Raw genomic sequence first — 24,728 nt, 5'->3', positions numbered from 1 at the left:
CACAATCAAATAACCCTTTCTGGATTCTTCACAGAAAAAAAATAAAATAAGAAAATAAATAATAACACTATTCATGAAATAAATAATAACCAAATAACCTTTTCTGGGTTCTTCACAGAAAAAAATCCAGGAAACAAGCAACACTATTTATGAAATAAATCATAACCAAATAACCCTCTCTGGGTTCTTCACAGAAAAAAAGTCCATGCACCTGTACAGCACAACCAGTACCACTACCAGTATGGTTGTGGAGATGGATTTTATCCCAGTAGATTTTATTATGATGATATTTTTTCTTCACTGGCCCTAATCCTCTTCCATAATAACTCTGTTATTATGCTAGTGATACTTGCAAAAAAGGGTTCCCTTATGAGTATTTTAAGTCAAGGCTTTAGCGCTCTCCTGCGGCAGTAGAGATAAGCACAATTTTTTTTAATCAGTCTAAGCCAGGGGTCGCCAAACTTTTTCCTGTGAGGACTACATAACCGTTCCGACCCGACCCCGGATAAGCGGAAGAAGATGGATGGATGGATATTTTTTTGTACTCAGAATTCTTAATTTTGTTGAACAAAACATTATTATAACTGTCATTGGTTTATTGAATTGTTACAAGATGAGGTCATCAATGAATTTTCCTTCAACGATAGACAGTAAAAACAGAACACAGGTTAGATCATTGTAATGATCAATTCCTTCAAAAGAGAAAAAGGCAAATTAATAAATACAATTTCCAAATGTCAACACGGAACACATTAGTGTCAAACAAAACACAGATTTAATCATGTGTCAGAAGGACATAGGACAGATTTTTCCATCTGCCCTACACACTTGTTCGAGGAGTTCTTATTCAATTAGAGGTAATCACTCAGTTCCTTCTTGCATGAAATAGGCCCCATCTCTGGTCTCCGCTGTTAGAACGCTCCAATTTTTCCCTCCAGCCGTTTACAATGGCACTATAATCCTCCTCAGAGAATTCCTGCAGAGACACCTAGTTAGAGAGCCGGCTACATTTCGACTTGTAGTTAGTTGGGAGAATGACAACCTTGATAAATTCACTCTTGATTAGATCTGCTCTTTGGAGCTCTTCCTTTATGACCTGGATGAATTGGGCTGTCCGATCATTTGCCTGAACGTTACAGAAGCCAGCCTCCTGAATGAACTACGCCAGCGGACACAGGAGACAACATGAGTAAACAGGAGCAATGAGGTGAGGTCACTCCAAAATGAACTTCCAAAGGACAAGTCAAGACACTTCACTGGTTCTTTTATCTCAAACAAGATATTTTAGGTTGCATTACCAGACAAGTCAAGAGATGAGATTGAGTCCGCGACTGGACAAAGGAAATTGTTTTCCGATAGTTTAAATCATTATTGGGGTTGGGTCATTTAGGGCAACGGTGGCCTCAACCTTAACATAACGAGACTTTACTGTGTGCTTACCTTTCCATACTGTGACGGCGTGTAGAGGATGTAGCCCCGCTGTTTGACATAAGCCTCAAATTGGGGGGTCCATGGCTTCTCCCCACAACAGTAGTCACTGATAAGCAGCTGGCCACCAGGCTTTAACCATGACTAGACATGAAGAGAGCATGCACTTTACTTGGATAATAAAAAGTTTGCTTTTAATTCATGAGACTCATGAAGACTCACACTAAGTGGGTTAACTTTCAGGATGAAGCTAAAATGCTCTATCAAACTTTACAAGTGAACTTAATTCGATCTTCTCAAAGCTTTTGAAAAAAAATCACGTGCAACTGTTCATTGTTAGTATTTTGTTTGCCCAACTTGCAGTTCTCTTTCAAGAACCTGAACGGTAAACTTCACAGCAGGTGTTTGAGACATCAATGACTAAAACATATCCAAGGATGGCAGCTTCTATGCTATAATGTGACTGTTCCAGTATGTAAAGGTTATTGTGCATTTGAAGTCGATCCTGGAATTTCAAACAGCCCAAATCTTTCTGTGCGGTATATCGGCATGGACTGGTATCACAGGATGACAATTAAAGCTTTAAAATATCCTTGTTAGTTTTGAAAAAAAAAAAAATTAGAATTTTTGTTACATTAAGAAATGTATACTGTGTTAAGCTTTAAAAATCAACAGCAACTTACATGGAAACGTTTGAAGAGAGCCAGTTTGTCTGTAATGTGGAGGATCGTGTCTCTGCTGTAGATGACGTCAAACGAACCCTCCGGAAACGACCTCTTAGTGGCATCAGCAACTTCAAATTCAACCTATCGGCCAGAATATTCATCCATGATTGCAACCGTGACACTCAATGGTACGGCTATCTGGTGTGTGAGCCGTTCAACGTACCGATGGCAGCCTCTCAGTAAGTGCTCTCTCAATAGCGATGTCCACCATATTCTCTGACAGGTCAAAGCCAAGCACTTCCACTCCAAATGTCTGAAATACAATATGACCAACTCTAATTTGTCAACATTCACTTGTCAAGATTCTGTTACTTGCTTGATGTGGCGATTTTCTTAATTGGCTCTGACCTTTGCCATGTAGAAATCGCCTCCACCGATACCACAGCCAACATCCAGAACCTTCTGGCCAGGTTGCAAGTTGAGCAGATCTACAAATTCCTAGTGTCACAAGTTCACAAAGTTCATTTTCTGTTTTCTACCATGATGCTCTATGTCCCTGCATTTGTATGAAGTTGTTTGATTCCGGCATGAACCAAAAACTATGATATCACTCTGATAAAGATTTGAGGAGGGGCTTGGTCCCCCATCCATCCATCCATTTTGTATGCATCTTGTCATGTCCAGAGGCTGCCACCTATCCCTCTTAGCCTCAGATAACAGGTTGTGCTATATAATGAACTTGTTTGCAGTCTCCATTGTGAAAGGCACATTGGACATTAGATAATTCATAGGTGTCAAACTCAAGGCCCCGAGGCCAGATACGGTTTTCTTTTAGTAATTCAGGGAAGAACAAAGTCCGAGGAACTTGTTCAGTTTTGATCATTTCATTTTCAATCCCTTAACCCGAAAACGCCTGAACTTGTTGCCTGTCCATTCACAATTTTCATATGCGCATTCACACCTACAGGAAATTTAGATGCATGGTTTTGATACGTGAACCCCACACGGTCACAAGGAGAAATTGCAAACACCATACAGGTAGGCCTGAGGTGAAATTCAAACACGAGGCATACGTTTAAACCACATACCCAACTGTGCTCTATTTTTAATGAAAACTATCTAAAGTTTCTGTTCCCTAGATGGCTTTTATTGTAATTTTAAATTAAAAAGGGGAACTTTAACATTGACCTTGGTGGTGCTGGGCCCGCCTGTGCTGACATAGCCCGTGCCAAACATCTTCTCATAGCGCAGGATGCCCCGCCTGGTGTACTGCTTATTGTCCAGGAACATCTGGAAGGTGCTGAATGCCTCATTTGTGTCTGAAGAACGTGCAGCCTTCTCCAACAACCAGCAGATCTGATTTGGGTTGTTCTTCATCTGGAGGTAAAAGGCCAAGCACATTCAGTAGCGGTTTTTTGACACTGCTGAACAAGTCAACTTGTTAAGGTTTAATTCTATATTGTGAACAATCCAAAGCAAAATACCTCAACATAAGTTTTGACCCTCTTCCTGAGTATGATGTTGAAGCCAAACTTCTGAGCCGCTTGTTCATCCTCCACTTGGACTGAAGTGGTCAGATGGTTGTACTGGGCCTCAGTGCGGTAACATGTTGGGTTGAACTCCCTTTTACAGTCACCTGTGTGTGCACGGTTACGCCAACACAGTGCCAACACAAATATTGACCTGGATAAACTGGATGAATTTCATACCTGATCGGTGGTTACATGATTCTCTGAAAAAGAGCAAGCCACCGGGCTGCAACCACATCAGCATTTTCTTTAACAGCAAGTTCAGCTCCTCGTCACTGAGGTACATCATCAGCCAGTTGGAGAAGATAAAGTTAACACTGAGGAGGATGGGAGAAGTGAGAGTCAATACAATTGTGTCCATCAGTATGATGACTTCTGATTGGACGATGCACATTTGCCGTACACACCTGTTTGAGGGCAATTCCAGCTTCATGACATCAGCTTGGAGGAAGGTAACATTTTTGTGATGCCCGTTGATCTGCCTGTTCTTCTCCACAAAGCTCTCCATGAAATCCACAGCAGTCACGTGGTCTGCCTGTTTCAGCAGATGGCTGGTGTATCGACTGTTTAATCAAGCATATGTGTCTCAGTCTTGTATGTATATTGGAGATGATAAGATTTGAAATATAAACCTCTTGTTAGATTATTGTACAATTTGGTGTTAGTGACCAGCAAATAATCCATCAATTCTATATACTGGTGATCCTCATCAGTTTTCTGAAGCTAAGATGTGATTGGTTGTGACCTGAGAACTGGCAACTGTGATGTCATTTTCAGTTAATAGCAACTGGCAAAATGGCTGTCCATGTTAGATGGATAGAAAAAGGTGGATTTTTGCCCATTTAATTCATATTCCACAAATGCAATATTAATCAGAAGAACAAGTCTGCACTCAGAAACGTACGCATCCAGACCACCACTGCACGCTTACCCAATGCCGGCCCCCAGTTCCAGCAATCGACATCCAGCTAGACTGGGCAACATAGACAAGATCTCGGGTAGTTCCTGCTGTGTCAGCTCAACTGCGCGCGAGTCCAGCATCATCTCCTGCACTGTGGCCTCCCTGGAGTGCTCCTTCCAAAACTCAGTCATGGTGCTACGCACTGCATAGTGCACAGGATTTATTCAGATCAATGGATGACATGCATTCATTCATTCATTCATTTTCTGAACCGCTTAGTCCCCACGGGGGTCGCGGGAGTGCTGGAGCCTATCCCAGCCGTCAACGGGCAGTAGGCGGGGGACACCCTGAACCGGTTGCCAGCCGATCGCAGGGCACACAGAGACAAACAACCATTTGCACTCGCACTCACACCTAGGGACAATTTGGAGTCTTCAATCGGCCTACCAAGCATGTTTTTGGGATGTGGGAGGAAACCGGAGTGCCCGGAGAAAACCCACGCGGGCCCGGGGAGAACATGCAAACTCCACACAGGGAGGTCCGGAGGTGGAATCGAACCCGCACCCTCCTAACTGTGAGGCAGACGTGCTACCCAGTGCGCCACCGAGCCGCTGGATGACATGCAAAAGCTGTTTATTTATCAATGTGAAAATAAAAGACAATTCTTCTTGCAATGATTACAAATTAGGGAAGGAAAACCACTATGTTGCCTGTACTGTATTTACCAGAAAAAATGGACCTCATTAATCCATCCATCCATTTTCTGTACTGCTTTGTCCCCATTTTCATATTATTTTTTTCATATTCATAATGCACTCTAAGCATTAATATAAACCTTCTAAACATACTACTTACAAAAATTGGATTCCAATGTGCATTTGAGAGGATGGACAGATGCAGTTCAGAAAACGTTTTGGCAGCCATGCATGTCATTTACTTCCGTGTATTAGAAATGGCCACAAGAGGGTGTTAGTGACTGCTATCGATGACCTTTGTGAGTCCTCGATACCTTGAAATGAGGCCAGCGTCGGCTCAATACTGATCCCTGGTAACTACTTGCCCATTCTTAACAAAAACAAACAAGAACATGTGCCTAATTTCACACTTTCATCTGAACCTGCTTCATGAAGTTTTGCAAACACTACAAAAGTCATTTTTGCATAATGTTAATTAACAATTTCATACGTTATGCTTTTTCTTTGCAACCCTCAAGTGCTTGATTAAGAGTCATTCCAATCCCATAACTTTCTAAGGAAATCTAACCAACGACAAACCTTGGTTTACACCGAACCTCAGGAGGCTGCGCAAAGTCAAGCAGGAGGCCTACAGGAGCGGCGACCGCGACCTGTTCAAGCAGACCAGAAACACACTGAACCGAGAGGTCAGGAAAGCCAGGAGGTGTTACGGGGAGAACCTGAAGCGACACCTCTCTGCCAATCCTGATCCCTCAACAGTGTGGAAAGGTCTGCAGAGCATCACGGGCTTCAAGAAACGAACCTCCCGTCCTGTGGAGAGCCCAAGGCTTGCTAACCAGCTAAACAGGTTCTACTGCAGGTTTGATCGGTCCTCCCACACAACGGGACTTCCTGCAGAACAATCTACATACTCACCTCTCCCCACAACTGCTCTGTCCACACCTCTATCAACGTTGTCACCCACTCTCTCTCTTGCAGAGGCCGCGCCTGCACTCCAGATCCGCGAGGAGGAAGTGCGCCAGATGTTCCGGAGACAAAAGACCAGGAAGGCACCGGGCCCAGACGGCGTGTCACCTTCCTGCTTGAAAGTCTGCGCTGAGCAGCTGGCGCCCACCTTTGCACGGATCTTCAACCGTTCTCTGGAGCTGTGTGAGGTGCCCTCGTGCTTCAAGAGCTCCACCATCGTTCCAGTGGCCAAGAAGCCCGCCATCACAGGTTTGAATGACTATAGACCTGTCGCACTGACATCTGTGGTCATGAAATCTTTCGAGAGGTTAGTGCTGAACCACCTGAAGGATGTCACGGGCCCCCTGCTTGACCCCCTCCAGTTTGCCTACCGGGCAAACAGGTCGGTGGATGATGCGGTCAACATGGGACTGCACTACATCCTGCACCACCTGGACACCCCAGGAACGTACGCCAGGATCCTGTTCGTGGACTTCAGCTCGACGTTCAACACCATCGCTCCTGACATCCTCCAACAGTAGCTCATCCAGCTTGCGGTGCCTGCCTCCACCTGTCAGTGGATCACCAGCTTCCTGACCAACAGGAGACAGCGTGTGAGGCTGGGGGGCATCACATCTGACACCCGGACCACCAATACTGGAGCCCCTCAGGGGTGCGTTCTCTCCCCACTGCTCTTCTCTCTCTACACCAACGATTTCTCCTCAGGTGACTCTCCTGTGAAGCTCCTGAAGTATGCTGACGACACCACTCTCATCGGACTGATCCAGGACGGTGATGAGACTGCGTACAGACAGGAGGTGGAGCGGCTGGTCCACTGGTGCAGCCAAAACCACCTGGAGCTGAACCCGCTCAAGACCGTGGAGATGACAGTGGACTTCAGGCGAGACCCTTCACCACCTTTACCCCTCACTATCCGCAGTAATACTATTCTCTCCACAGACACCTTCAAGTTCCTGGGAACCACAATCTCTCGGGACCTGAAATGGACCGGCCACATAGACTCTGTCCGGAAGAAGGCCCAGCAGAGGATGTACTTCCTGAGACAGCTCAAGAAGTTCAACCTGCCGCGAGAGCTTCTGAAGACCTTCTACACTGCCATCATCCAGTCTGTCCTCTGCACCTCCATCACTGTCTGGTTTGGATCGGCCTCCAAACAAGACAAGCACAGACTGCAACGGACAATCAGGACTGCAGAAAAGATAATTGGAATCAACCTCCCATCTATCCAAGACTTGTACCTCTCCAGGACCAGGAAACGTGCAAGGAACATCTCTACAGACCCTTCTCACCCAGGTTGCAGTCTGTTTGAACTACTCCCCTCCGGACGGCGTTATAGAGCTCGGTACACCAAAACCAGCAGACACAGAGACAGCTTCTTCCCCCAGGCTGTTGCTCTGATGAACTCTTAGAGTCTCAGAGTCATTACTGTGCAATAACATCCTGCTCTCCACACCTTTTTTGAATTTGTCTACACTGTTTGTACTATGTGTCCCCTCTGCATCCATTGCAGCCTGGTCATCCTGGATAAGGGACCTTCCCATCTGTGGTGTCTTCTCAAGGTTTCTCAGTTCTCCTAGCTGGAGTTCTTCCTTGCCCTCTTGGGAGTTTAAGATCAGGGGATGTTTGAGAATATTTGCCATTTTTCACATGTCCCGAGTGTTGTTAGTCACCTAAATGTTGAGCAGAGGCTGTGATTTACCGAAGTCAAATTCCTTGTTTGGCACGCTCAAACATGGCGAATAAAAACTCTTGAATCTTGAATCTAATCGCTCCTTGTCATCCCTTTCTAGCAAATAGATTTTCTGGTTTGACATGATTCAAAACACTTACTATTTGTCCGATTTTTGTCCAGAAAGTTACCATTTGAACTGTCTTTTTTGTCATTTACACTGTTAGCTGACGATGCACATTGATGTATCTTCTAAGCCAATCAGAATACCGTATTCTCCAAGACCATATTGTGATAACGTGTGCCCTCACACAAGCATTGTATTTGTGCTTTCAAGCAACTTGAAAAAACATGGATCAATCAATTTGTTTTAGATCTTTTATTTTAGAAAATAGAGCTGTTTTAACTGTCTGGCAAACATGTATATTTGTCTATACACTAATTTCCATTTTCCATACTTTTCCAGACCTGTAAATGCATGTTTAGTTTCATATTTCCAAACTTTCGTAGAAACCCCGATACCATATTTAAACTCTGTCTGTCTGTCTGTCTGTCTGTCTGTCTGTCTGTCTGTCTGTCTGTCTGTCTGTCTGTCTGTCTGCCTGCCTGCCTGCCTGTCTGTCTGTCTGTCTGTCTGTCTGTCTGTTATATCTATCTCTTTCTCTAAATACTACATTTAAACGAATACAGACAAAGTCGCGGTTAGCCTGTCTCATGTGGTCCCTTTAATTAATTAATTGACATCCCTGATTTAGAGTCTTCAACGAATCAAACATACATGCATGCTTTTGGAGGGGTGGAGAAAGTACCTGGAGAAAAGCATAGGGAGAAGATGCAAACTACACAGTGGAAGGCTCGAGCTGAGATTAGAGCCCACACATCAGTACTGCGAGACAGAGGTGCCAGCCACTTGACCAGCATGCCACCATGCCTCCAGATAAAATAATAAAAATTAAAAAGTATCTAAGAAGAAATTTCTTCAGGTGTATTTACCTTTTCAAATGTAATAATATAGACATAATATAATATATATGAAATTAATTAAACATTAAATAAGAGAAGACATGCTATCTTCCAAGTAAATTTGGTGCCAGCAGTGACAACAACATCAGCAGCATCAAACATGTTTAAATCATCCCACTTCCACATACCGTTCTCCATTGTGTGCTCTTCACAAGTTAACGTAAAAATGAATGTACTGGCAAGGCTTCCAGTCAAGCATTTGGACGCTATTGTTGCAATTTATATCAAATGAGGCCATGAAGTGTATGAACCTGACCATGACCGTGTCCAATCAGAGTGATGCTAGAGGGTGGGTTGGAGAAGGGGGCCCTCCTATTGGCCCATGGCACACAGAAAAAACAAGAACAAAATAAGAAAAACGCTCCTTTTTTTTTTTTTTTTTTTTTAAAGCTCCTTAGTAATGCCGGAGAGTGCACGAGGCAGGAAGGAGTTAAAAGAGACTCACCATTGATAACGATGATGATGAAGAATAAGTCCTGCTGCCCCGCACAGTCAGTCAGGTCACTCGGAACAGGATCATGCACTCTTCTGTTTTTTTTTTTTTTTTTTTTGTGCTGACGCGCTGGAACTCCACAGTGGCATGCGGCCATTGCGCAACATTGCATCATAGTGCATTGAAGTGTGTGTGTGCGTGTGTTTGGTATTCTTTTGTGAAAGTGAAATTGTCATTGTGAGCAAATCTACGTATCCTGCAATTAAAATTTGCTGGGCCTACTAAAATAGAATTCTAAAAGCTAATTCTATCCATCACTTTTAGAGCGAGAAACTATGAAAAATACAGAGTGTCCTAATGTATGGTTGTATATAATCATCATATTCGGAACCAAGTGTTATGCAAGCACAACAAGAGGGCATTGGTACATGTTATCTTCTTCGATAATCCAAAGGAACTAACTCCAGTTCAAAGTTCCTTGTACACCTTTACATGGGAGAAATGCACAGCTATTTACAACAGCGTCAACCTACAGGTGTAAGTTACTGTCATTTCTAGAATTTCATCCAAAGCATACAATAGAGAAAAACAAGGTTTTCTTGTGAGTGTGTAGATGAAGTACTGTATTATCTACCGTTCTTGTCCTTCTTAGGCTCATATACTGTCGCCTGTCCAAGTGAGTCATGGGTGACTGCAATTGAAAAAGTGTCGAAAACAAGTGCGTAGGAAAGGGGCTGTAAATGATTATTCAGAGATAACACCACTGGTGTTTACGTTGTCAAATCATGACATTTGTATTTTATTATTTTAACCTCTCAATTAATCTTGACAAAAACACTCAAGCATGTGTCTTCATTACCCATCTCATTTGATTTTATTTGATTTCTTTTGGTGACAAAAAGTACTTTTAGGACTTAAACTTTAACATAGGCAACCTTTAGTCACACTTGAATCTTTTCATGTGGTGCATTTGGGGACAAGGACCGTTGACAATGTACACGTGGATATTATTCACTAGGTGGCAGTGATGGTTCATAAAAGTAGTCAGAACCTACTGTAAGTGAAGTTTGTGAGCTGCTGAGATTTTGTGGAAGGACACTTGTTCATAACAGAACCAGCGAAGTCAGAGGTTCTACTGTATCTATATTCACATTTAATCAATGTGCTGTCACTGTCCCGAAAACAAATAATGTAATGTTAGTCAAATTACAAATTAACTTCATAAAATGATTTATTTAAATATTCCTGCCAAACAGTCTACATAGGTGGGGCAGTACTAGATAAGCACAATTGCTTCATCCCGTTGCCCATTTCAGCAAGTCATGTGTTAACTGTGCTTGAAATGAAATTGTGATGAATGGTGACAATTTACTCGCAGAAATAAACAAACATATGCATATTTTGTACAATAGTTGGCAGCAACCCACTGAGCCTTAGACATTTATTAGATGTGTTGTCGACGTTCTATGTTAAGACGAAACTTCACCCGTTTATAACCGGTCAGTATTTTAGGCCAAATCTAGACTCGGTTTAGACATCCAAATCAAGACCTCATATCACTTTTCTTTAGACCAAATATGGACGACTGAATTAAACACATTGTCAGTGCAGACAATACAGAACGTCACGTAGCTCCAACACATCCTAACGTCAAAAGCAATGCAACTCTCAGAGGGAGGAGGGTAAAAAGCGTAGACTTGTTCTTGAGTGACACCTGCAGACTAAATCCAGGCATCATATCAGAAAACGCTGAAGGTGCTCTGAGTCTGACTGACAGAAAAAAAATCAGAATTTATCATTTCTGGCTCTCTATCAGTTCAGAAATCATTTCTTCTGCGATGACTTACGTACTTTGCATCCACCCCCCGACACTGGTAACATCTGACACTCATCTGACTTGAACACTTGAGACTTGTAATCTAAGCGGAGGGAGGTCCTTAAGTTCAGGAGAAGACATGTAATGTAGCGACACTGCAAAAGAAAACAGTAAAGATGAGTGAGTGGGAGAAGATGAAGCCAGTGAAATATGGATGGCAAATAAATTGTGGCAAAGCAAAACAGGGTAGCTCGGATCACACTTTAGTTTGCACTCAGCATATCAAGGGAAGTGTATACAAACCTGGTATTTCATCTCTTTTCTCCGACTGGACTGTTTCCTCTGATTCGGGTGAACATTTCCACACGGTCCAACATTCCTGAAAAGTTAAGTCATCTGGCTGCTGAAGGTGATAAACGTTGTCTCCAGTTGTCTTTCCTGAAGTCCGATCCTACATGTATAAGCTTCAGGCACAATCTTCCTGACTTTGAACACCAATTTACAAACTCAAATGCACTAGCAGTGCAGACCTGGCAAGACCAAACAATCTTAAATACATCTGCTTGTTGGAAAAAAAAAACAACCCAAAATATTTCATCCATTCATAATTTTTTCTAGTTGTTGTCTTCATTAAAGGGACTGTTGATTGGCCTGATTATTGGCGTATATGTAATAGGTTTGTATGTGAAAATGACATCTGCACTAAAATTGAGACACCTTAAGTGATTTAACATTGGTTATATAACGACGTTCAGCACATCTTAGTGACACTCATTATATGTGAAAAAAACTGCTCACCTGTTTTTTTTCACGCATCAGCCTGACTTTGTCATTGAAGGAATTGGGGGAAAATATTATAATATTGTTTCCTGGCTGTCTTTTTCTCATTCTGTAGTCATCTCGTGCCTGATAGGCAGCTACGCAACAACCCCTGGAAGTTTGACTTCGAAAAATCCAGCTGTGCAGAGAATGGATGCCTGGATGGATGAACTGGAAAAATTTGGAGCAGCGGAGCTGCAGCCAGGGAAGATTAGTAATTAATTTTCCTGATCAAAAAATTCATAAGGAGGTTTTGAGTGAAAAATGGGCCACCCTCGTTAGACCATAACCTTAAGGTCACAGGTAACTGGAGCCAATTCCAGCTGACTTGAGGCAAATCGCCCTGGACTGACTCAGTGAGCACACAGCGAGCTTCAGCAAGCACACAAGCACAGCAAATGCACTTTTCATTACAGGTCACTTTTCTTGATGCAAACAGATGGCATTGGCAAAAAGCAAGGCTCCAATAACACGGCAGACATGCTAGACTAAGACATATACATTTCGACACAAGTATGCTTTCAATTCTTTTTTCATGATTAAGCAATTAGAGTTGAAATATATAATTTCACTTATTTCACATTATTTTGGACAAAATCAGAGAAAACGCTTGAAAAGTAGAGCAAAGCCATTAATTTGTTACCATTGCCTGATGGGAGCTCAGCATCAGCTGTCATGCGATGTGTGGATGCTTTAAGCCTTAAAGCAGACAAGAGTGTGCATGGAGTTTTTTTTTTTTTTAACACACATATAAGTGCTTATAAAAAGAAAGAAAAAGTGGCTCTCGGCCATTTTAGCCAATTTCATCCATAATCATCGCTTTGGTTCCGTGTCCATTTATATTTGGAAAAATAAAATCTGAAAAGTAACATTAGCTATGCTTGCACCAAATGAACCTGGTCCTCTTGGCATTTCCACTTCTCATTTCTCAATATTTGGTTCATCTGCTATAGGATAAACAAGTCCGCCGAAGATAGTGATGTTACTGTGTCCAGCCAGAAACACAGCAAACAGGCAGGAAGAATCACAAGCATCTTATTTTGGCAATTATAATTGGGTGCATTGCCTATTTATAGGACATGAAAGGTAGACGAGTGGGTGTACTGATGTGAAGCAGCCTGAGGAGAACAACATGGTCTCCTCCCACTCGACAAGTCTTCTTGAAAAAGATGGAGGTTGGGAAAACACGGGAAGGAGTGGAATCGACATGATGAAAGATATTTCATAAAGGCTTCCATAATGTTTTAGCTTTATGTTGAGTAGTCTTCAAACCAACGTTGATATCGTTGCAAATACACAACAAATTATTAAAAGGCGCAAGAGGAGTTCTGTCATTTAAAAGCTATCCTGTGAAAGTCTCCATCCACTCCTCAGATTTATCAGTAGGCTTTTTTTCCTCATATGGCGCACCTTATTAAGGTCACCTCGTGATTAAAAAAAAAAAAAAAAAGGTTTCCATCCATAGGTAAGCAATCTGCTTTATCACTCAATAGCAAGTGGTGGGGACATAGCATCGTACGAACGTATGCATGCCAACATGGCACCGTGCAGTAAATAGTAATCCGGGGGGTTGTTTTGGCGAAGACAACACAGACACAAAGATCGGGACACCAGCTATTGATCAGACTTCATAATATTGCTCCCTTTCTCCATTAAGCTCTCACTGTGGGGTCCCTACCGGTACATTTCAAGCAATTGGAGTCACTCCGTCCTTATTCATAAAATAATCGTTCCTCATCCCCGTCCGTTATTGAAAAGGGCTTCTTTCATCGGTTCCGTCTCTCCGTCCATTCTCCGTCCGGAAAAAAAAAGTCATTGTCCAACATGAGAAACCCAATTTGATTAAAATTGTGGAGTGCATACTATATCTACACTTTACGGTGGCTGCCAAACAGTGTAACAAAGCTTTACATTTCATTTTATTCACAAACTTGGAGGGCCACTTGACTCTCTTAGACCAGCCTCTTGCAGGCTTTTGTACCTATGCGGCTACAGAGTTGTTACAGAGATTAAACGGTTCATAGTTCTTCCAAATAAAGAGCACTTCCTGTCCTTCTGCTTGTCTTTGCCCAACCTTTAGCGTATACTCACCTTCTAATGTACTCATCACAAGCTCCTGAAAACAAACAGGACAACATTTAGGTTACTTTAAAATATAAAGTGGTGAGTAGTGAGCACTTACCATGTACTTGAGGGTCAAGTGCTTGATATCCTGCACCATTTGGCTCATTTCATTCAGCAGAGCTTCTCTCTTTAAATCGCCTGCATTTGTCTCGATTCCAGCATGACTCAATTTCAGCCATCTCCAACTTAAGGTGATCTTTGGTTTAATCTTCTCCAACTCCAGATTGGTTTAGCACAGCTCAGCTTTGTTTTTTTCTTCTTGGCCACCATGAATAGTGGATTTCACGGTTTCCCATCAAAAGTTCCCTGTCGTCCATCTCCACACATTTAAGGTAGGCGGCCATGTTTAGCTCCTTCTTGGGCTAATTATGGGTGAGTCTCCACTGAGTGTGCTGTGGGAATGTTGAAATCATGACCTTACATGTACCCTGTCCTGCAGGTTTATCACTAATTGGTCCTCGTTTTCGCCTGACCTAGTTCTCCTAATTTGGCTAAGCAATTCCACAGCGTTTTGATGAGCCGGACTGAGCAGCTTTTTTGTTGTCGTGCTGCCTGCAGTATCAAATGGCTGTCATGTTCGTCAATGACGACATTACCAGAGAATCTGGCTGTCAAATTATTGGATGATGACATCATTATAGCGGGACTGCTGATGTGGTCATCCCCCCCAATGAGGCCACATTTTAAGAAATGGCTTAACTTGTGTTTTGTATCCTTTTAGAATGCTTCAAATACCTTGTTTTATTGACATTTCACACTGCATGACAGCAAACCAGCTTACAAAATAAAGAGCAAATAGTTTATGTTTCAATGGTCACTGTGTGCGATACTCTGAAATTTATTGCCGTGTTTGACCGCTGACCCTTCAGCGCTACATGACCTGCCAGCCTTGAGACCCTACTGTCCATGATCCTTTAATACTCTCGTGACAACTAGGCTGACGTTAATCCACTCATTTTTATAAAGAAAAACAAAAGGGCTTTTTTGGATGAGACATTTAATTGGACTTAGATTCACATAAATAACATTGGTTTGTATATAGTGTACAATATACAACTGTAATATTTATTACAGTTCCATTAGTTATTTTATTTTCCTCCATTGATTATTTTCCTCTCAGGCAAAGTTCACAAAAGCAATCCTGCTTGTTTTGTGCTGTTTACTAAAATGCCAACATGAGAGGAAAGTGCATTTTCTGAGATGTAAAAAAAAATGACTCACCAAGTTACACAAAAGCAACAGAAGGAGAATCTATTGCAATGTCTCAAGGGTTTTCCTCTGCACTGCCAGGGTTGGTTGGTGGCGACTGGAAATCATTTTCTGTAAATATTTCACTGTATTGACTTGTAACATGAAGAAAAAAAAAATCAAAGCAAACTATTTGATATGCTTGATGGATGTTATGAGACCATTTTTTTTTAACCTGGCAACACCCTCGCAAAAGAAAATTCACCAAATTTATGACAAGCAACTCAAGTGGAAGAAATTTTGAAGCTGCAGCACATATCATGCATTGACACACCTGCACAGATGACTCGGAAACATTCCTTCTGATGAGGTGAAGTTCCCAGCACGGCAAGATTTTTCAACAAAATTCGTTTGGCCTTGGTGGAGGTCTGCACTCTATTGTTTACCATTGTAGCAAAGCCGAGATATATTAGTACTAGACAGTTTTAACATTACAAAGCCCACAGCATGTAAATTTCCTATGAAACTCATGTGAAACAATACTCAATTAAAATGTAAAACACTGTCGGTTGAGGCTACAAATAAAATGTTTGACGACTTGTCCATTGTTAAGAGAGAGGGAAAGCAATGTTTGACACATCAATAACAGCAGCTCCTTTATGATTTTTGAGTTGTGATTTTGGTGTCAAACCGTCTGTCATACCTTCGATGTGAAAACATGAGTGAAGTTGTCACCCTCCACAATGCAATGGACTAAGTTGAACTGAACGGGTGGCAACAGATGAGTTGTAAGTTCATTGCGAGCAAGTGTGCAGGTGTGCATTTGACAGATGTGTCGAACTTGACATAGCTACTGAAATCACACATTGAATCTACAGTGTTTTCATGCATTATCACAAACAGGCCAAGCTTAACAAAATCAAAATGTGAGATTGTGCGTGCATGTGTGTGGACACCCGACAGAAAAACACAACCATGCTATGACATTGTGACAGTTAAAGTGTCAAATCTACCCCGTCCCCCAACAAGCATTATGAAGTTGTTTGTCGATATTTTATGTGCTAAAAACCACAACATAATGTCTTTGGGAAGTAGCAATGTGAAGGACAGTCAAGCTGTCACTTTCCCATTAAGATCCACTGATTTCACGGCACCTAATTACAGCAAACACCAATAGAGGGTAAATAGTGTTATTAAATAGTCTTTTGTGGATCTGTTACAATTAATAATAAAATTAAACATCTGTCATAAATAACATTTATCTTTTTCAATAAAACTCTTATTATACAAGTTCAGTTGTCACACGATGCAAAATTGACCCCCTTATGCAAACAAGAAATTGTGTCAGTTCCAAGTGTATAGTCAAGGAATTTACAGTAGATTGTGAGGAAGCAACACATGATCAGTGATATTTGTTGTTTTGGCTAGATTATGATGCAAAATATATTTGACTAATCCCAATGGTCAAGTGGAAACCCTTTCTCTTTCGCACTTGGACCTCTACCTTGACTGAAATCTGGAAGAATCAAGTAGTAAGCCCACAATAGGTCAAGAAATGATAACCCTGCCTGACAGAGCAAATCCTCTTCTTCAGTCAGTACGTTAACATGTTCTACTGCGGAAAAACCGAGCAAATATACAAAGTGCTGTCCTTTTAATTGCAACTCACTCACACTGGCCCTATAAGTCACCTGCAATGGGAAGTCAAAGCCAACACTTCAACTACTGACTGAGAGTCACAACTTGGAGTATGTGCAATGTGTACAAGAGCGTGCTTGTCAGCCATGTTAAAAAAAACAAAAACAAGAATTTTGTTCGTGTCTGTCTTTTTTTTTTTTTTTTTAAGTTGCATTAACACGAGCGGAGTGACGTAAAAAGCCTCCGGGTAAAGAAGATCTAGCTAGAACTCAGTTTCAACTCTGCAAGCTCACTGCAGTAATTCAGATACAAGTCAATAAAATGATACAATAAACTATTCTCCCATGTAAACGTACTGAGTGAGTTTGGGATATAAATGTCAACTCTAGAGATGTTTCCAACTGTCTAACCTCTGATGGATAATTAAAACATCGTATATGACCTCAAAGGTGTAATATTTTATAGAGTGGTGTGCATATTTTTACACTTTCTACATCCAGTAGAAAGTTATTATGTACGTCCACTCACTCACTCACACTCGGCAGCCACATGGACCACTTGGATCAGGACTCTCCTCGGTGTACCGTCCCCTCAGTGGCAGGCCTTCATTCCGGTCAAATAGGGGGATTCTTGCCGGCACAGGCCCATTTGCTGCTGTTGCTGCTGCTGCTCTTGATGATCTAAAGACATGCCCTCCACAAAATCTGGCACGGGAAGCCCTGAGAGGATCATGACCGACTTGTTCCAGATCATGAAGGTGGGTACGACGGGTAGGAGGAAGGAGATTTCAAAGGTGTGAATGTGATGAGAGTTCATGGCGTCATAAAAGGACAGCGAATTGTTGTCGTAGTCCAGCAGGACGCCTAGACGCCTCAGCTGCAGGCTGGCCTCCACCAGCATATCCTTGCCATCGTGGCGCACCATAAAGTTATTGTTGCAGCGTGAGAACACCCACGACGACGAGTTTTTGCCACTCCATTCATTTTTAGGCGCTGATTTATAAGACACGCCGATGGCGTACCTGTGGGGATAAAAGCACGTTTTGGAATATATTAACCACCAAGAAGCAGTGTCCTCCTTAATTACTTGCACAGTCAAGCTACCTCATGCTGAGGACACACAAGACAGACATAGGCACTTGGGGTCCTTCCTGCAGGAAGCGGTCTACTTCAGAGCCAATTAGTGCTAAGAATATAATTAGGATAAAAGTACACACTGTGCTGTTGTACTCTTGTGGATGTGCGCCTGTGTAAGAGCCTGGATTAAAACTCCCAAAAGAAAGCTATTTCACTTCATCAAACCTCCTTACGGGCTTATATAACGCACTCATAATCATGTTTGTGAAGTGTGTGTGTGCGAGTTTCTCACCATGTGGATGCTCCCAGCAGCACCTCCCAGTAGTGACACCCGCTGTCAATGAACACATTACCGGCGGCCCCGTACGAGCCCGTTCCACCAAAGCGTTCGGGAGTGTGACTCTTTTTCAGAGAGCTCTCGTCCTTCTCCATGGTGAGGCAGTCGTTGGATAGACGCAGCTTCTTGTGCGCAGTTTTGGGATCCAGTTTGAATGGCTGACCTAGCAATACACAAATATTAGTAACAAGGTGATTATTGTCAACACAATCCAACGTTTTCTAACAATTGCCCTTCAATGCCACAAGATGGTGGTAAAGCCCCACTTTTCTAATCTTAAAGTAGGACATTGACCTGAGCACACGACCTGAGCACACACAAGTACCTCAAAACAGTAGGTTTTTGGGCAATTAATGAAAGATAGTAAAGAGACAGTGTGCATTTTTAGAGCCATCTAGTGGTGAACTAAAACAATGCAACAAACTGCGTGCATTTTGAAGCTCGCACACAACAGTGCAACAGAGAGACCACACGTCTAAAGCCTACCACCAATTTTGTCAGCAGAGGTGCAGGCAAAATGTCATGACCGTATTCCCTCAAGTGAGTGCAATGCAATCGTTACACATGCTGTAGTCATTTATCCAGCACCTACAGCAACCTGCATGCTTAAGTCCAGATGCATTAGAATGTGAGTTTCAAGAACCAGTGAATTGTTATTATCAGCAGTTGGTCTATTACAGACCAAACAACCACAACAATTCACAGCGCTTAAGCCACTAATTCAAAATGACAGTGACAGTGCTGAGTCATTCCTATATTGTCTATAGTTATTATCGCTCAAAGGTGTGGACAATGCAGGAGCTGAGGGAGAAGAAATGATGGCAGCAGCTGCAGGAAAGGGGAAATATGAACAAAAAGTGGGTTGAGAAGTGTTTGCAGAGACCTCAAGGAGAGACATAAGGGGAAAGTTATTTGTGAGACAAGGAAAGCGCAGTCGAAACTTCAAAGCTTCTCGCAGCCTTGGTGAAAACAGTTCGTGAGAGTGGAGAAAGGCAGCCGGCATCCTCCTGTGTGCCTGCCATCACACAGACTTCAAAATTAGCAGAAGGAAACTTTGAGTAAGTTGGAATGGTGGAAAAACGCTGCCATCATTTTGCAACAATTCCATAGGCAACTTGGGTGTCAATACTGACAGCAAATGCGTGACAGTGGAAATGACGTCTCAGGAATAAAATGTAACACAAAGTACGAAAAAATCAAATGAATCAAACCTGGGCAATATTTGCTATGAGACAAAATAGTCCACTCTACAACAATTTGTTCACGGGTTTGAATCCACAGAGCAATGACGGTATCGTTAGTCACAATAAACTGTGGCAAAATTTTATTCAGGAGGTTTAAGCAAACATAAACAAAGACTGAGAAATATCCACAACTGAATTGTGGAGATGATTTTCTTTTTTTTATAGTTTAGTGAGCAGCTTGAATCCTTCCTTCCCAACTACAGAAGAACTTGAGAAAACTGTCTGATAACGTGACAAAACACGTGATGTATTTTACTGCGAGCCTGGCTTTAAGTCCAATGAGGCTAGACGAATACATTTTGACAAAAAAAAAATATAACAGACTGAAAAAGGAATGAGGTTCATTATTAGATAAGTAGGCCAGTGTCTTCTGGATCAGAATTGGATTCTGGCTCTGTTGGTGCAAAAACTGTAGGGATGTGGAGGCATAAGAAAGTTTCTTGACAATTTGCTCTGCATTTTTCACTATTTTGAAGCCCCTTTTACATCAGTGATTTTTTTTTAAAATTCAAATTTGGCACAATGGTAATAACAACACTTATCTGTAGGGTGTCAACGTTATTTTGACTTAAATTGCTTTTGTTTTATAACGAACAAACATACTGAACATGTTTTTCTCCCATTTTGTTGATAGTTCAAACTTGGTGGTGATCGTTGTGCTTCTGAGGTCTATTTTGTTAACGCTTGAGTTTTAAGCGTTCACATAATGAAACCAGCAATTTGGGCGAAACGGGTGGAAAATTGAGAGGGCAAATGAGGCGTGAGACAGTTTGAGGGGAGAAGTTGATGGGATAATTCCAGGCTGAATATTGTCACTGTAAACTTGTCATCTGCATCCCTCTTAGACCTGACATTTAACTGTGACACCTCTAGCTTGTTGGCTCGCTCAGCCTCCCACGGCTTAATGAGACACAATGAGCCCCCCTCGCACCCGATCCCCTCGCTCTCTGTGTCCTTCCCTTCATCTCTCTTTCCCTGTCCTCTCAATCTCATCCTCTCGCCCCCCCCCCAATAATCCGCCTGCTGAGTGAAACCGCTTGTGGATTTGAGAGGACGAGGCCAACGTGCTGCTGGCAGCCAATTACATTAATGCGCTTGCTTCTTTGAACTGCTTATCGCTGCCAGCGCAGCCTCTTGCAAACACTGGGGCCCTCTGTCATGGCTTTCCAGGGGACGACTCCTGTGAGCCAGGGGCGACTGAGGTTGGAGGGGAGGAACGTGAGGACAAACACACTCGTGAGTTGAACTGGCATTAATCAAACACACAACACAAGATCCTAAAGCTATTTATTTGGCAGATGCCACTCAATTTTCGGGCAAGTTTGTTGTATTCTGAGGTTAGGTTAATATGCATTAATTGTTACCGTGATCCACTCTGAGTCGTTGTTTCAGTCGGCTCACCCTGCGTTTTCCTATGTTTCCCTAAAGTGTCATGGGGAGGAGTTAAACAAGGAAGAGTGCACCAAGAAGCAACTGGGAATCAGCGCCAAGTGATTAGCCTGCGGCCACACAAGGAGGGTGCCAGATGATCCGTAGATCTTTGTTATTTGCTGAGATGCATTGTCTCAGTCCCTTTTGGATTCTGCTCTTAGTTGAATTCTTTTTTGTGATTTTCGTTTATAGAAAGAAAATCTGCTATTTCTGCTAAATCTGCTATTATCCTCCTTGCTTTCCTTCTTTTAGTCACTGCTCCATTGAAATGTGTTTCATTCTCCAGATAATTTTTTTTTTAAAGTCGACCATACATACATTTGAAAAATCGACTTGGAACCAGATATTTCATGCAACCGCTTGATCAAACAAAATATAGCTTCTATGTTTGTCCTTTTTGCTCCTCATAAGTAGCATCTTCTGTTTCCACTTTGTATTTTGTATGACCAACCCCCATCTATTTATCAGTTTCACTCTAGTCGGGATAAAGCCTTTTATTATCTCCATGCACGCTCTGTGTCTGCTTTGAGGTCTGACCAGTTGCAATTGTACCCAAGAAAGGGTACATTCAGACTCAGACAGTGCAGGCCTCCACCAAGCATTAAAGGTCTGTGAGACCAATAAGCAGCTGTCAACTAGAATCTTGTTCATTCTAATAAATTGAGGATAGATGCAAAGTAAAGTGCATGTTCACATTTCTACCAAATGTCTGGTAAAGAAAAATGGAGGTAACCAGAGGTTTGCTATTCTATTGTGAGGCTGTACCAATTAAACAAGTTTCAAACTGTCTGCCCCTTTGATAGCTGTTCTTTGTACGGTTGCCTTGAAGCAGTGCATTGTTACGGACTGGAAGGGCTTTACTGTTAGTCAAAAAGCGATTTCCATTCAGCTCCATTCCACTGGGTACGTTTTGTAAATGTAACCATCTGGCATCAAGTGAAAATGAATACGCGCTAAATATTTAATAAAATGTATGTATGTACACTAATGAACTGGCCAGATGTATGGGGAATCGGGATGACTGGAAGCAACGATGGAAAGCTCGTCTGGGGACGACCTAGAAAGATTTATGAGGTACTATGAACTACAGCAGATTATGCCACGCTTAACCAAACAGTACAGTGATAAGATCACACTGTTAAACATGGCATAGTAAATTTAATGTTAAATCTCTCCCACTTGCCAGAAATATGAAATATTTGTCTTGTACTCTCCACTCAACACCACATAACCGTCGCCATCGTCTCCTCTTCCCTCGTCTCCGCGCAATCTCCCACTGTTTACCTAAAAGCCTCTGAGTTAGTTTGACGTCTCTCGTCAGGGATGCACGCTGGGTAAATATTATCGCAGTCTCTTTGAAAGACACTCAAAAGCTATGTGTACCCCCCTAGGCACGTTGACTCATGATATTTTCAGCCTGGTTTTTAGGCTTAGTTAAAGTAGAGGCTCACATCTGGGGGCCAGGACACACACACACACACATATACTACATATATTGCCACACACACGTGCAGACACACATATTCGGGTACTTAACAACAAGAATCTTACGTTTGAGTATCAGCATTTTTTATCCCCCTGGATAATTACATTGTATTTGCTATAGTCATACACATACATGTACATAGTGGAACCAATATGTAATGTATGATAAATTACATATGATGTGAAGAAAGCTCCAATGCTATACTCTTAGGATACATGTAAAATTAAATTGTATAGAATAAAGAAGATATTTTACAGTCATGCTAATGTTGGAATGTCGGAGAAATAGGTTTAAAGATTTACTCGGTATATGGGCCGGATAGCCACTGACCTGTAGCACTCAACATTAGACTGTAGAGATGCAACCACACACATCTAAAATAGCAACTGTGTACATTACTGATATGAATTCAATAAAAAGTCAGCCAGAAAGCTGTGTCTGGATGAAAGTGGTTTTTGTCCTGTTAGCAGACACTCTAATTACGTTGTGCCATGTTCAGATGTTAGCTTAATTCAATTTCATGCCCATAATATTGTGATTTAAGCTCAAAATTAATGACTAATATTTTATTTCTAGCTTTCCTTTTATGGAAGGGTTAAAATGGAGCATAACAATTGAAGTGCATTGGAGCAGAGAAGCTTACATCACTCATGTTTTCCTTATGAGTTTTTCCGGTGCATTCATGCTACTTTAAAAAGGTGAAAGGCACAAATGAGAAAGTGCAGGCATTATAGACACCATGACCTTGTTATATAAGGTGTGGCAGATGAATGGACATAATGTGCGCTCTGAGTGTATTGCCAAACGCGCCCATAGTTAAGATAATTACCAACCATGGTAAACTAGGCTTGCACTGGCACATATAATCGTCTCTACGCCCAAGCAAACGTGAACGCTCCATGAAAACAATTTCTGTATTTTGTATGTAAAATATATCTTATGAGATGCGAGTCCTGGAACTTTTATGACCTCGTGCCAGAGCTTGGCTTACTTTCTTCATCTGCACGGGTGAGTCGACTGTATTGGTGGATAAAAAGCAGAAGATTGAGGGCACTCACGTCTGCAGACACTCGTCCCTGCAAAAAGCTATTTGGTGTCTTTAGTGCACTCTCCCTCTCACTTTTTCTGTTATCCACATGCTTACTCTTCTCCACTTAGAGGTTTCTCACGCCACTTTAGGATGAGAATGGATGGTCCAGGGCCAGTGTGAATTAAAAATGGGGAAGTATGGGTCACAGCAGTAAAAGGTCACACAATTGTCGACCATCCCCTTTGTCATACTTAATTCATACATGCTTTCATGATGCTGCGACACATTCTTTGCAGTGAGTACCTTAAAGCGCAGTGAAACCTTTATCAACAATAGTAGAATGCTGCATTAAGCCATAGTCGGGTTTCACTCTTTGAGTCTGGAGTAACCTAAAAGCTGGTGAAAGCCTTTAGAGGGTAACAACAACATGGTTTTAAGTGGTGTTTCAATCAAGCCCACTGTGTTGCACGAGACAGCCAGTGTGTGAAACCTAGAAACAATCTATTACGAGAAAATTTAGAAAGCCTTACCAGTGTTACAACAATTGGACCTTTTCTGCTTTCCAAGAGTGAAAAGCAGACATTTCTTCATGAATGTATTGGATGACAAGCCTTCTCCTGAACGCAATTCTATCACCATTGGTGTTATTAAAACAGTAGAACACGACTACGCTCTCAAAAAGAGACAAGTAAAATGGTTGATGCCAACATTGGATTAAATCACAACATTGGGTATTAGGAAGATTTCTTCAGTCTGTCTTTAACTGCATGGGTGAATGGAATTTCAAAATCTAACGAGAGTAGCTTGAAGATTTTTTTCTAAGCATCTCTTTGCCATGAGACCCAAGGTCCTGTCATAGAAAATGTTTCCTTCAGGCTAAAGTGACAGATGGCTGCAAAAACGGGAAGATGAGCTGGAGAAAAGGGCACAAGGAGATGATCGTATGTCAAAGTCCCGGGGATCAAAGGACAGAGTGCCAGGGATGAAAGTGAGGAGATTAAAAGACAGCATGAGACAGAGAAGAATCCAATTTGAAAATAAACCATTCAAAGAAAGTTAAACTTTTGCCATCTCTTTATGGTATACTTTTTTTGTGAATTGTGTCACTGAAGGTCACACTTGAACAATGCATATTAACTAATCGTAACTAGCCATGCAAGTCTAGAGAGAAAAATTTTTTTCATTAAAAAATAATAGCATAATTCATTTATGTTGCCATTTGACTGTGAT

General features: G+C 41.9%; 2 protein-coding genes across 9 annotated transcripts in view; both read right to left on the bottom strand.

Moving 5' to 3' along the window:
• Positions 1–575: 575 nt before the first annotated feature.
• On the bottom strand, positions 576–9,489 carry pmt (phosphoethanolamine methyltransferase). Of its 4 annotated transcripts, XM_037262273.1 has the most exons (13): positions 9,332–9,489; positions 7,110–7,113; positions 4,554–4,725; positions 4,030–4,185; positions 3,803–3,939; positions 3,578–3,729; positions 3,282–3,470; positions 2,502–2,591; positions 2,317–2,406; positions 2,112–2,234; positions 1,441–1,572; positions 1,043–1,159; positions 576–976 (listed from the first exon to the last, which is right to left on the bottom strand). In XM_037262273.1, exons 1-13 carry the CDS (start codon positions 9,482–9,484, stop codon positions 866–868), a joined length of 1,626 nt encoding a protein of 541 aa, XP_037118168.1. In that variant the 5' UTR covers positions 9,485–9,489; the 3' UTR covers positions 576–865. The 4 variants fall into 4 exon arrangements, with proteins under 4 accessions (XP_037118168.1, XP_037118167.1, XP_037118170.1 ...); XM_037262272.1 differs by lacking the exon at positions 7,110–7,113 and having other exon boundaries at positions 9,322–9,481; XM_037262275.1 differs by lacking the exon at positions 7,110–7,113 and having other exon boundaries at positions 4,554–4,748; positions 9,332–9,443.
• Positions 9,490–15,048: 5,559 nt separating this feature from the next.
• The window catches only part of mid2 (midline 2), an 88,258-nt gene continuing 78,578 nt past the window's right edge, over positions 15,049–24,728 (bottom strand). For all 5 annotated transcript variants that reach the window (XM_037261489.1, XM_037261488.1, XM_037261487.1 and 2 more), the window contains 2 exons: positions 18,263–18,470; positions 15,049–17,915 (listed from right to left, as the gene is read on the bottom strand). In XM_037261489.1, coding sequence (XP_037117384.1) covers positions 17,486–17,915; positions 18,263–18,470 — 638 coding nt within the window. In that variant the 3' untranslated portion in view covers positions 15,049–17,485. The remainder of the gene's footprint in view (positions 17,916–18,262; positions 18,471–24,728) is intronic.

This window comes from Syngnathus acus, chromosome 10, assembly GCF_901709675.1.
Source record: "Syngnathus acus chromosome 10, fSynAcu1.2, whole genome shotgun sequence".
Taxonomy (NCBI): domain Eukaryota; kingdom Metazoa; phylum Chordata; class Actinopteri; order Syngnathiformes; family Syngnathidae; genus Syngnathus; species Syngnathus acus.
The sequence above is the reverse complement of the archived record's forward strand: the minus strand, read 5'-3'. Positions and strand labels throughout refer to the sequence as shown.